Source organism: Rousettus aegyptiacus, unplaced genomic scaffold, assembly GCF_014176215.1.
Source record: "Rousettus aegyptiacus isolate mRouAeg1 unplaced genomic scaffold, mRouAeg1.p scaffold_m13_p_16, whole genome shotgun sequence".
Classification (NCBI taxonomy): domain Eukaryota; kingdom Metazoa; phylum Chordata; class Mammalia; order Chiroptera; family Pteropodidae; genus Rousettus; species Rousettus aegyptiacus.
The window spans coordinates 53,045,406-53,058,584 of NW_023416291.1; the positions used below are offsets into that span (position 1 = coordinate 53,045,406).

The 13,179-nt window shown below is 54.1% G+C and overlaps 1 protein-coding gene across 6 annotated transcripts; it reads left to right on the forward strand.

The window, feature by feature from the left end:
* The first annotated feature begins 7,548 nt into the window (after positions 1 to 7,548).
* DOHH (deoxyhypusine hydroxylase) lies at positions 7,549 to 12,482 on the forward strand. Of its 6 annotated transcripts, none has more exons than XM_036234112.1 (6): positions 7,549 to 7,699; positions 10,052 to 10,369; positions 10,830 to 10,906; positions 11,128 to 11,163; positions 11,355 to 11,607; positions 11,911 to 12,482. In XM_036234112.1, the coding sequence occupies exons 2-6, from the start codon at positions 10,096 to 10,098 to the stop codon at positions 12,252 to 12,254; spliced, it is 984 nt and encodes a 327-aa protein (XP_036090005.1). In that variant the 5' UTR covers positions 7,549 to 7,699; positions 10,052 to 10,095; the 3' UTR covers positions 12,255 to 12,482. The 6 variants fall into 6 exon arrangements, with proteins under 6 accessions (XP_036090005.1, XP_036090008.1, XP_036090009.1 ...); XM_036234115.1 differs by having other exon boundaries at positions 11,355 to 11,592; XM_036234113.1 differs by lacking the exon at positions 7,549 to 7,699 and adding an exon at positions 7,715 to 7,816.
* Positions 12,483 to 13,179: the final 697 nt, after the last annotated feature.

Below are 13,179 nucleotides of genomic sequence, written 5' to 3' on the forward strand. Positions count from 1 at the left end.
CTGCGTGCTTCCGCCACGCCCCCCGCGCGCCCGGCCCCGCCCACCCCACGGGCTGCGCCTGCGCGCCTCGAGCATCTCGGGAGGCCGTGCTGGAACCACGATTCGAATCAACACAGGAAGCGCGGCGCCCCGCGTTGCCAAGGGCAACTGCGGCCGGAAGAGGATCCGCGGCTCCCCGGACTATGGGGCGTGGCTCTTAGGGGATGGTCGCAGAAACAGACACCCCAAGGGCCGACCTGCAATAGGGTGGATGGAAGCCAGACCCACCCAGTAGTGAGGCAGTCTATACGACCGGGTGGGCGGCTGCGGACAGGTGCATGTGGCAAACCCCACCGCCCCCAGACCGAGTGCTTCTCCCCGCCCGCCAAGCAGGGAACAAATCATAAAAATCTCTGCTCCAAAAGCGGGCAAAGGACCCCAGAGAGGCAATTCTCCAAAGAAAACAAACGAATGGGCAATGAGCACGTGAAAAGGTGCTGGCCACCATCAGCCATTAGGGAAATCGAAACCACAGTGTGATAGACAAATACACAGGATTTCACTTACACGTGCAATCTAAGGAACAAACTAAAGGAACAAACAAAAGGAAAACAGACTCCCATACAGAGAACAAACTGGTGATTGACAGACGGGAGGGGGTTTGGGGGTGAGGAGATTAAGACGTACAACTTGGTAGATGCAAAACAGTCGCTAGGATGTAAAGTACAGTATAGGGAATACAGTCAATAATATTGTAATAACTATCTAGTGCCAGGTGGGGCCAGACTAATGGGATCTCTTTGTAAATTATATAAATAACCATTGTGTTTTACACCTGAATCTAAAGTAAAATAAAATACCCACAGCATGATACTAGAATGGCAATGGAAAAAGGAAAAAGGCTCCCCCCCACCCGCGCCAATATAACAAGTGTTGGCCAAGACGTGGAGCAACTGGACCCCTCAAGCTGGCGGGAATGGAAAATGATGCGGCCGCTGGAAATGTTAAACAGAGTCACATTATGGCTCAGTAATTCCACTCCTAGGTACACACCAAGAGAATTAAAGACATGTCCACATAAATATGTGTATACGATTGTTCATAGCAACATTATATATAATAGCCAAAAGCTGCAAACAACCCATCAACGAACGGACAGATGAATGGATAAACAACGGGATACATCCACATCACGGCGTAGTATTCAGCAGCAAAAAGTGAAGCTCCGACGCTCGCTGCGACGTAGATGACCTCACTGAGAGAAGCCAGACACAAAGGCACAGACACAGGGCGCCATCCCATTTATGTGAACCATCCAGAACAGGCACATCCTCAGAGACAGGAAGTGGGTCCGCGGTTGCCAGGGGCTCGGGGAAGGAGCAGGGAGTAACTTCTAGGGACTTTATCCCTAGGGTGATGAAAATGTTCTAAGGTGATGTGGTGGTGGTTGGACAACCCTGAATATACGAAACCCCATTGAATTATACACTTTAAATGAGTAAATTTTACAGCATGTGACTTGTACCTCAATGAAGCTGCTGTAAAAAAGTTTGTCTGCCTGGAGCTGAATTATGGAGAATAACAACAAAAAAAAGAAAGCGGAGAGTGAGTGGTTACAGTCTCAGATCCGTGATCGAGGAAGGTGCCACTGCAATGGTGACATTTGGGCAAAGATAAAAAAGAAAATAGCGCACCGTGGTACATGACTTCTGTTTGTTTGCTCATTTGGTATAAAATGGTGTCACATAAATTCACGTTTATCTGATTTCAGTGACCTCCACAACCACGGGAGGGTTTACAGCAGCACCATCCAATAGAAACATAACATGAGCCACATAAATAACTTAGAATGTTCTAGTAGCATTAAAAAATTACAAAGAAACTAGTGTGACTAATTTTAATAACATAGTTTATCAACTTGATATGTCAAAAATATTTTACATTCTAACATGCAATCAAAATCGATAATTATCAATGAGCTATTTTATGTCATTTTTCTCATACTGTCTTAAAATCTGGTGTGTATTGTATATTTACAGCCCATATTGACTCGGGTGCCAATTTGCACTGGAAATAGTTGATCTCTATGTTTCATACAATTTTACAGTGAAAAAGTAGATTCATAGGCCCCAGGCGTTCCAAGCATGTTTGCGCTTCTCAATTACTGAATCAAATATCAGATCTTTCCATGTCCATTTAGTTAGTTTTTTTTTAAAGTTAAAAATTCAGTTCTGTAAGTGGCCACATTTCCAATACTCCGCAGCCACATCTGGCTAGTAGCTGCCATATTGGATGGTGCTGATTTGTGAATGTCTGTTGGACAAGGAAGGTCCAGGGCAGCGCCCAGCACAGAGTAGGAGATCAGTGAATGTTGAATGAAGACACTTCTTCAGTATCTGCCCCTCCAGACCAGGTCTGATTTATCTCTTTCCTCAGGCCCAGCACCAGAGGCAATAAACATGTGTCTAACGTTTACGTGACTCGCCCCAAACCAAGATTATCACCATTCCAGCTGAAACGTGACACATAGAGCTAAACAGAATGAGTTGGATGCACTATGCCTCTTTAAAAAATTATGATAGTGATGAAAAACTGTCCACATCCATAATACTTCCTTCTTTTGTTTCAAACAGAACTCGATGCACAGCCAGGAAGCAAAAGAAAGCAAATTTTCAGAATTCCGCCTCTGCCATCCGGCTCAGTTGTTTTATTTCAAAGACAGCACCCGACAGGGCTGGGATGTGAGTCGTGCACAGGCCGAGGTGGGTCTGTCTTCATTTAAGAGTTTAGATTTTTTTGCATTAATTTTGGATTTTTTAAACACTGCATTAATGAAGGAGGGAGGTGTCATCAAAGGGCAACACGGGAGATCACTGTGCATTAGTTTCCAGCTGCTGCCATAACCAATCACGACCGACCCAGCGGCTTCAAAGGACACCAGTTTATTATCGTATGCTCTGGAGGTTGGGGGTCCCACGTGGGCCTCTCAGGCTGCACCCAGGAGGGGTAGGGCCGGGCCATCCTGAGGCTTCAGGAGGACTGTCCCAGCTTCCAGAGGCACCGCGTCCTTGGCTCACTGCCCCCCCCCCCCCGTCACAGCCAGCAGCGCGGTCTCGTCCATGTCTCTGACTCTGAGCCTCCTGCTTCCCTCTTATGAGGACCCTGTGAGGACACTGGGCCCCCGGAAATCCAGAGTCGCCCCTCTCAGGGGCCTCGACTCCACCCCACCTGCAAAGTCCCTTTTATACCATGTAAAACAACATGTTCAGAGGCTCTGGGGATGTGGGGATGGACCTCCTTGGGGAGGGGTCACTACTCAGCCCGCCACGTTTGTGGTGGTGGCACTGTTTTGTATCATCACAGAGGTGTGCACACACAAACTTATGCACGCACATAACGAGCCCAAGGAAAACTGGAGAAATCTGACAAGATTCTGTGTGTCGTGTCAATGTCGACAGCCGGGTCACAGTGTTGTATTAGCGGTTTGCCTGTGCTTTGCGCCCACTTACCACGGCAGGGCAGGGGGGCGGAGGGGGGGCTGCATCTTTCGTAGTATTTCTTACAACTGCTTGTGACTCTACAACGACCTGAATATAAATGTCAATTTTGAAAAGACAAAAAATCACCTTAAAATACTGATTGCATTTGCCGAGTTCTTTGCACCCCCTTCGTTCCATGCTCACCCCTCCCCTCCCACCATCCCCCACCGCTGAAAACTCTCCTCCCTCCGGTTCCATTCGTGGAGAAATCATTCGACTCCTATTTATTTCGCCCTTCTTTAGCAGAGGCTCATGTTTGACAAACCACAAGTCCAGCCCCATACGCAGTCAATAAATGATGTCTGTCTCTGCTCTGGGTGCCAAGATTGAACAGGGGGCCAGAACCCGGGGCAGGTCACTCTGCCTGGGTCGGTGCCGGAGGCCAGGCCGGATGGCCACGCTGAGATCAGAAATACAAGTAAGTGTGGCGGGTTCAACTGTGCCCTTCAAAATAGCACGTTTGCACCCTGCCTCCCCCTCGGTTCCCAGGAGTGAGAGCTTATTTGGAAATTGGGTCTTTGCAGAGGGAATCAAGTTAAGATGAGGTCACACTGGAGTAGGGTGGGCCCCCAATCCAGTGACTGCTGTCCTTACAGGACGAGGGAAATCTGGACTCAGACACAGGGACACAGCCGAGGACTGCCGGCCACCACCAGAAGCTGGAAGCGGCAGGAAGGACCCTCCCCCGAGCCTTCAGGGGGCTCCTGGCCTCCACTGCCTCGCTCGAGCATAGCAGAGGCTGCTATCAGGGACTCAGGGCTCTGCAGGGCCAGGATTCCAAGGTCCCTGACACACAGGGCCTTGCCTTTGGGTGTGGCCTCCATATCTGCTTCCTGGAGCCCTGGGCCTATCTCCTCCCCACAGGCCTGCCTCTGCAGATCACACCTGGCACGCTGCCCTGTAGCCGTCCAGAGTCAACACAGTGCCTGGCCCAAGGGAAGCCCCACGTGAACGTCACCCAGAATCATAAAACACTGTCAGAATGTCATCCGGGGTCACAAAACACGGCAAAGATGGCGTCCTTGCAAGCCAGCCAAGGTGGGCCGCACACCCAGATATCTGGATCAGCTTTCAAACACAGATGAAGACAGTAAAGTAATAATAATAATCAGAATGGTGGCTCCATGAAGCCAGACACTGTTTCATTGTATGTCCTCTATGCCTGGGACAGTGCCTGCCACACAGTAGGTACCCAATCAATATCTGTGAAATGAACGACTGAATATCTTAAACTCTTACGTGGCCTATCGAGGTGACTCTGTCGCCATGCATGGCATATTTAATGCATTTCTTGGTCAGTCTCCCTATCGATGGACAGTTCATTTATTCCTTTGTCGAATACTTATTCAGCATCTCCCGTGTGCCCGGCGTGGAGCGGGCGCCGGGGGTCCACTCAGTGGTGTGCTGGCCCCGGGGGTACTGACTTGCTGGAGGCACTGTCCGGGATTTCATGCGGTGGACTGCTCGAGGCTCTATTCCCCGGCTCTGTTCCACATTGTGTCATATGACGGAGAACGAAGCAGGGGAAAATCCCTGCTCTCATGGTGCTTAAATTCTAGTGAGGAAGACGGGCAGTAAACAAAATAATGAGGAAAACAAACAGTAAAATATAGATGCTATGGGAAAAAATAAAGCAGGGAACTGGATAAAGGAATGCTGGGGGTGAGGTTCTAATTTTAGTGAGGGAGTGAACAGAGATATTTGGAAGAGAAAGGTAGTCTAGGAGAACAGCATGTGCAAAGGCCCTGAGGCTGGCCCTTGCCTGGCTGGTTGGAGCGGAATGAGATACGGGATGAGATACGGGATGAGGGAGGAGGGGAGGGCGGGGAGGGCACAGGCAGGTAGAGCAGGGCTTCGGGGGAGGGGGCGGGAAGGGCTTGGCTTTTACCCAGAGGGTCGGTGGGAACCCTAGAGGGCGGTGGGGCAGAGGAGGGGCCTGACTCGGGCGCTCACGGGTGCCCTCTTGTGGTTGCTGTGGGGAGGACAGACTGAGGGGGAGGAGCGGGCAAGCCGGGTGTGGGGGGCTGTCCGATATGGAGCGAACTGCACGCTGGTCCAGGTTAAGTGATGATGCGGGCTGAACCCAGGAAAGGCAGAGGCGGTGCTGTTAGTCCTTTTCCATTTTTTTTTTTCTCATTTCAAATAATGTTGCAACGAGTGCTTTTTACTTTGTTTATATTGCTGCCAGATAAATTCGTCAAAACGGATGTGCAGACGCCAAAGGTTGAAAAGTTAAAACACTTTTCAAATGTTTAACTTGAAAATATTCGAACGCCAAGACTAGAAGTAGCCCTCTTTTTCCCTGCCAACTATTTTCCACTGGTTTATTATAAAAACCTTCAAATGAACACAAAAGTTAAAAGAATTTTACATCGAATTGTCATATGCCCACCACCCACTTTCTCCAGTTACCATTTTGCTATGTTTTCTCTATGACATATCTATCCACCCTTCTATCTACCCATCAATATATCAATTTTTTTATGCATCTCAAAATAAGTTGTATACTTATTAGGATGTCTGCTATCAAAAGTGGAAAATAACAAATGTCGATGAGAATGTGGAGAACCTGGAACCCTTGTGCACTGTTGGTGGGAATGTAAATTGGAGCAGCCGCTGTGGAAAACAGTTTGGGAGTTCTCGAAAGTTAAACATAGAGTTACCATATGATCCAGTAATTCCTCTCCTGGGTATGTATCCCCCCAGGGGAATCAAATACAACCTGCACACCCACGTTCACAGCAGCATGATTTGCAACAGCCAAAAGGCGGGAACGATACGTGTCTATCAACAGATGAAAAGATAAAATGTGGTCCATCCAAATGCAATAGAATATTTATTCCTCCTTGAAAAGGAAGGAAATTCAGATACACGTAACAAGGGGGATGAACCCTGAGGACATTATGCTCAGTGAAATAAGCCAGACACAAAAGGACACATACTGTGTGATTCCACTTTATGAGTCCCCTAGAGGAACTGACTTCATAGAGACAGAAAAAATATAACATGTTAACAGGCCTGTGGCCACTGTGAATAATGTCGCCATGAACATGAGTGTACAATTGCCTGAGCCCCTGCTTTCATTTCTCTTGGGTGTGTACCTAGGGTAGTTCTATGTGAAGCTGTTTGGGGAACCATCATTCTGCTTTGATACAGTCCCTTAAAAACTCTTTTTCTTGTGCAAACAGCATCCTGGTGACAGCCAGTGGTGGCCTGGACTCTCATGGGGACAGTAAAGGTGATTCAGACTCTTACAGAGGTAGAGTCCACAAGACCAAGGCTGGACGTGAGGAGAAGGCTGATGGTTAATGCCTCCCCACCTCCAGTTACTCCTGTACCTATCTTAACAGATAAAGACTCTCGGGGGAGGGTGGAAGGTAGAAGGGGTAAAAGGGGTCAAATATGTGGTGACGGAAAGAAATCTAACTATGAGGGGTGAACACACAATATAAAAATATATATGCCTTACTGTTAAGATGTACTGAAACGTATTATCGGATTTCGTTAATCAATGTCACCATAAAAAAGACCCAACTCTTTCTCCCAAATTCTATACCCAATCCATTCGCGAATCCTGTTTGCTCTACGTACCAGCCTAAATGCTCCCCTTAACACCTCCAGTGGCTTCTAAAGGGTAAACCTGCAGGCTGTCCCGTCCTCAGCGCCCATGAACAATTCGGCAAGTGAATAAATGAATGAATGATTCAATCATGTCTTTTTAATCCCGTCTTCTCTCTGGTCTAGCCACGTTCATTGGCCACGCCCAGGGACGCTGCGCATGCTCCGTCGCTATCCACCCCCCCACGACGGGCCTAATCGGCATAAACCATTTCCACAAGTCGTACCGGTGGTGCGGCCTCAGAGAATCTCTTCCAGGGGAAGGCGGGACGTTGCCCTCCCTTCCCTGAGGGATTTCCTTAGACGCCGTCTGGTGTGGGAGTGTTAACTATGGGAGCAGTGCCGACGCGCGCATCCGGGTCTCCTCCCGCAGCGCAGCCTTTGACTGCATCTCCCCCCCGGCACGCTGCTTTGGTGCCGTCCGGCTACGTCACGTGGGCGCCAAGATGGCGGCCTCCAGAGCGCGCTGTGAGCGTCGCAGTTGGTGAAGCGGCGGCAGCGGACCAGCCCGGCGGTCCTGCGTCTCGGGCGTTCGCTCGGGCGTTCCGGCGGCGGGGAGCACGGTGCGGGGCGCAGACCTGGCGGGCGGGCACGGGGTGGACACCTCAGTGGGGTTTCCGGCTCTGGGATTCATTGGCTGGCGGTTGGAGGGGCCTCCTCACGAGGAGTCTCCAGTGCCGGTGAGCTCTTCCCCCAGGTTCTGGGGTCCCAGCGTGTGTGGGAGTTCCATGCCGTGCGATTTCTTTCTCGGGGTTCTGGGAGGACGAGTAGTCGAGGGTCAGTGTAGACAGATCCTGAGGCGACCGGTTCTTAGGAGTCCATCCCAAGGAAAGGGGTCTTGCGAGCAGCCCTGAGGGGTCCCGTGTGGGGCGACCCTTCTCGGGGCGCCTATCCAGCTACTGGAGACCTTTTTGAGGATTCTTGGTTTAGAGAGGTTTTTAGGAGGGGGAAGGTTTCCTGGATCTAGGTCTCTTCCTCCCTTAATTCATCTTGCGTGTCTAAGACGTTCCCAGGTGTGAGCAGATTCTGCTTTGGTCGGGGGCTCATCTCCTCAACCCCACGCCCACGCCCTGGTCCCCCATCCCAGTGAAAAATAGGCCTCAAGTGTGAGCTGCCAGCTTCCAGGTGGTAGGTGTAGTGTCCCTTGTCCTCAGGAGCACAGAGGCAGGTGTGGGGCTCCCTGCAGAAATCCTTAACAGTGGTTCAGCTTTATTAGGTAGGTGTGTCGTGGGTGCCAGCGGTTGTACTCAAGGGTAACTTCATTCACGATAACTCTGTGAGGCCCCCGATCCCCTTTCTGGATGATCCTGATTTTATACTGTGTATAAAGTGACCAGGAGCGTGCCTGCCGGGCAGTAGGTGTTCAGTTCATTCATCAGATATTTACGGAAGGCCCGTCAGGAGGCCTGGGTCTCGTCTGCCCTTGATTTGCTGCGTGGGCTCACTCCTGGCTTCAGTGGATTCTGATGATCCCTTTTTGCGGTGTCACCTTCTTTGATGGTCACCTGTGCTCCTGCAGCTGCACCTCCCTCCTCAAACCAAGTGGCCCTGCTGATGCCGCTGGGAGCCAGAGGGATGGCCACATGCTGCGACCTGCTTGTTATATTTCCAAAGCGGCCACCAGGTCCTCATTGGCCCAGAGGACAGAGGGGGAGCCCTCCTCCCAGTCTCAGCTGTGTTGTTTCATCTTATTTCATCCAGTCAACACAGCATCATTGGTTCAGAGCTGCCCTCCAGAGCCCAGCCGCCTGGATTCATAACTTCGCACTGTTTCTAAGCAAGTCATTACCCTGCCAGCGCTTCTGTTTCCTCTCCTGTAAAATGACGACAGTCCTAGTGCCTGTCTCATCGGGTCGTGGTGAAGATTAACGAGCTCGTGACTGTAAAGGGCCCAGGAGAGGCGCCTGGCGCATAGCACGTGCTCTGTAAGTGTCAGCCGCTGTTACCGTGAGGGTTATTGTTCCTCCCGAGGCCCTTCTGTGTGCTGAGTGTGCAGCAGGGACTGAGAGATGCGGTCCCTGCCTTCAGAGTCTAGCGAGGGACCAGACTGACCACAAGAGGCTAAACCAATAAATACCCAGTATGGTGTCTCACGGTGGTACGCGCTCCAAAGAAAGAACAAGGGAAAAGAGATGGAGGAGGAACACTGAAGAAGTGATCAGGGAAGACTTTCCTGAAGAGGTGACATCAGAGACTCAAGGAAGCGAGTGAGCGAGCGTGGGGGGCATTTTGGGAAGAGCGTACCTTAGGACAAGAACAGCCCATGCAAAGGCCCTGGGGCAGGACTGTGCCTGGCGTGTTGGGGTTCAGTGAGGAGGCCGGTCTGCTGAAGTGCAGTGAACAAGGGACGAGAGAAAGGAAATGAGAGCGGGGAGGGGACAGGGTCAGGTCACATGGGGCCTCTGAGACTGTCAAGGAGTTTGGAGTAATGAGGCACCATGGTATTTTGCAGGGGAGTCACATGGCCCGGTTTATATGCTGAAAGGATTCCTGTATCCGTTACCTATGCTGGGTAACAAATTATCCAGTGTTTCTTACAAACCGTCCTCAAGTCACACTGCCATTTCTTCCACATTCCATTGTTCACACAGGTCACTCCTATTCATTTTGAGAGGGGGCCACACCGGGCATGGATACTAGGATGGGGGTGTTACGGGGGGCCACCTTGAGGACCAGCTACCAGTCCCTCTGGCTATGGTGTGGAGAACAGACCAGCGAAGTCACTGCTGATGGCCCAGAGAGGGAAGTAAATGATGGAACCCACACAGCAAATAGGCGTGGCCAGAGCCAGACTTTCACCCTAGATGTCAGGCCGGACAGCAGCAGGAAGCCACCGCCAGGTCCCAACATAAACAAACAAGTCACTGAGCCGGAGAAGGACACCTGTAACCTGGCCTTTCGGTTTTCCATCATAGGTTCTTGTGCCTGAGGAGAGTCACAGAAGGAAAAGGTGGCTGCCATGGTGACGGAGCAGGAGGTCGAGGCCATTGGGCAGACGCTGGTGGACCCCCAGCAGCCCTTGCAGGCCCGCTTCCGGGCGCTCTTCACACTCAGAGGACTCGGCGGCCCGGGCGCCATCGCCTGGATCAGCCGGGCCTTCACTGATGACTCTGCGCTGCTCAAGCACGAGCTGGCCTACTGCCTGGGCCAGATGCAGGACCGCCGGGCCATCCCCGTGCTGGTGGACGTGCTGCGCGACACCTGCCAGGAGCCCATGGTGCGTCACGAGGCAGGTGAGTGGCGGGGCTGTGGGCGTGGGTGCCCCTCTGCCTCTGGCGTACATGCACTCCCGTGACCCGAACCTGGGCTCCGCAGCCTGCTCCACAGGGCCTGTCACCACAACTCCACGCTGCCATCGCAGCAAAAAGCCACCATGAGCCAGTCAACAGATAGGCAGGGTCATGTGCCAGTAAATATTTATGGACTCTGCAATTTATATTTCACATAATTTTCACCTATTGTGGAAAAGTATCCCTTTGATTAAAATATATTTTTTTGAACCATTAGAAACATTTTTCGCACATAAAACAGGTTTGGGCTGTAGCTGCCAGCCCCTGATGCCTGTTTCATCCATTCATTTCATTCGTCGGTCATTGGTCAGTCATTGTTTTGAGCACATCCCGAGTGTTCTCTGAGGGTCCCAGGGCCTGTCCCCACCTGCCGAGTGACCTGAGCTCTCTGCCTGGCTCTTAGGGGAGGCCCTGGGGGCCATTGGGGACCCAGAAGTTATGGGGATCCTGAAGCAGCACTCCACCGACCCTGTGCCAGAGGTAAGGCAGCTGAGCCCCGCCCCTGGGTCTGTTTGCCAGGGCAACTGCTTGGCCAGAGATTCTGGGGAGGGGTGGCGGTCTGGGTGGGTGCAGCCCACTGCCCTGCAGGGCACAACCGAACCCTTCTCCCCACCAAAACCCGCCCTGCTTGGCCAGTCTGTCCTGGGCCCTGAGCTCTCATCTCTCCATCCATCCATCCCATGGCTTCTCATCACCTCTAGGATCAAATCCCATGTCCCCACTGTGACCTGCAGTCTGTAAGTCTCTTCTGAGCACCGGTGGGTCTGGCAGGCCCCGCCTCCCGGCCCTTGCACTGGGTTTTCACTCACCTCCACGTGGAGCCCCTCCCTGGCCCTGTCTCCCCCGTCACTCCCGGCAGATGCGGAAGGGGTCCCGTCAGGCCCACCCCCACATCCCCAGTGGCCACCGGTCACCCCTCTCTCTGTAGGTGGCCGAAACCTGCCAGCTGGCCGTCAGGCGGCTGGAGTGGCTGCAGCAGCACAGCGGGGAGCCGGCCGCTGGGCCCTACTTGTCCGTGGACCCGGCCCCGCCCGCCGAGGAGCGTGACCTGGGCCGGCTGCGGGCTGCGCTGCTGGACGAGGCGCTGCCGCTCTTCGACCGCTACCGAGCCATGTTTGCCCTGCGTGATGCTGGCGGCAAGGAGGCCGCCCTGGCCCTGGCCGAGGGTGAGGAGGGCCCTGGTGAGCAGCGTGTCTGCGGGGGAGGTGCCCCGGCCCCGCCTCCCGCACTTTCCCGCGGCCTTTACAGGAGTTAACTCCTCCTCCGGGCGGTGGCGAGTGCTCTTATTGTCCCTCATCCCCATGGTGGGGTAAACAGGCCCCCCAGGCAGGGGGACTTGCCTGAGGTCACACAGCCTGTCAGCTGCAGCCCTGGAGGTGGACCCTGGACAGCCTAGCTCCAGCACCCTGTTATTATTGTCTCAGCCCGTAGGGCGCCCCCGGACGGCACTGCCCAGCAGTGACCCCGCCCCCTCCCCCCCACAGGCCTGCGCTGTGGGAGCGCCCTCTTCCGCCATGAGATCGGCTACGTCCTAGGACAGCTGCAGCACGAGGCCGCCGTGCCCCAGCTGGTGGCGGCCCTGGCCCGGGGCGCCGAGAACCCCATGGTGCGGCACGAGTGTGCCGAGGCCCTGGGCGCCATCGCCCGGCCCGCCTGCCTGGCCGCCCTGCGCGCCCACGCGGCTGACCCCGAGCGCGTGGTGCGGGAGAGCTGCGAGGTGGCCCTGGACATGTACGAGTACGAGGCGGGGCCGGCCTTCCAGTATGCTGACGGGCTGGAGCGGCTGCGCCTGCCCCCAGGCCAGAGCCTCTCCCCTGCCGATCCCTGACCCCTCTGCTCCCCTCCGGATCGCGCTCGCTCCAGCGAATCTGGGCTTGCTTCCTGCCCGTCCACTTGGGACCCCAGCGCCTTTTCATCTCGAGCCCCCCCCCCGGGGGGGTCTGGCTGACGTCTCTGCAATCCCCCCACTGAGGGGCCTAGCACAGGGCTGCAGGCCTCAGGCCAGATGTCAGCATGGGGTGAGGGTCTGAGGGGGTGCAGGGGGGGGACTGTGCGCGGGGGGGGGGGGGGGGGGAGGTTGGGGAATGAGGGGCCGCAGGGCAAGGCGTGGACTGGGCTAGGGGCTCATGCTGGGGAGGGAAAAGCAGGCCCCAGGGCACTGCTTAAGTGGAATAAATTATTTTTGCCAAATGGTGACTGAGTGTGTTGGGTGGCTGCAGGGGTGGGCTGGCTGTTCTCAGCGAGCGTCCCTTGGGTGGATGGGGGGCGGGGTGTTAGCTCCTCGCCTGCCCTGTGCCAGACAAGCCCATCCAGCTCCCTCACTGTCCCCAGGGGAAAGTTGTGGGCAGCTTCAAGGGGGTCTGGGAAACAAGCCCTCCAGCCTGGTCTTTCCCAGACCCTTTTGGGAGCACAGGGGAAGGGGTTTGGTGGTGTGGCTAAGAGCCCGGGCTATGGGACCCAGCCCAGCCCCCCTCCTCCAGGGGCAGCAGCCCACTTACCCCTGTACAAGGCCAGCCTAATGACGACCTAACTGGATCTTTCCTTCCTGTGGGTCGACAGTGTCCCTGATGCAGGCGGAGGGGGCTCCCTGAGGCGCAGGTGCCAGGAGGCGGGTCCGCGACCTGCCTCTGCCACCACCGTCTCTTCTGCTCTCAGCCCTCTGACACCCAGTGGGTGGGTTTTCCACACGCAGCAATTCTATTTCCATGCGGACGCCAGCCTGGTGCCCCACAATTCAGTTCAGTCCTGACGCT

Excerpts from the sequence above, each read along its gene's own strand:
- DOHH (XM_036234112.1), top strand. The coding sequence starts at position 10,096 with ATGGTGACGGAGCAGGAGGTCGAGGCCATTGGGCAGACGCTGGTGGAC. Across the intron at positions 10,370-10,829 it reads CATGGTGCGTCACGAGGCAG|GGGAGGCCCTGGGGGCCATT; the intron begins GTGAGTGGCGGG and ends CCTGGCTCTTAG. Across the intron at positions 10,907-11,127 it reads CCACCGACCCTGTGCCAGAG|GATCAAATCCCATGTCCCCA; the intron begins GTAAGGCAGCTG and ends CATCACCTCTAG.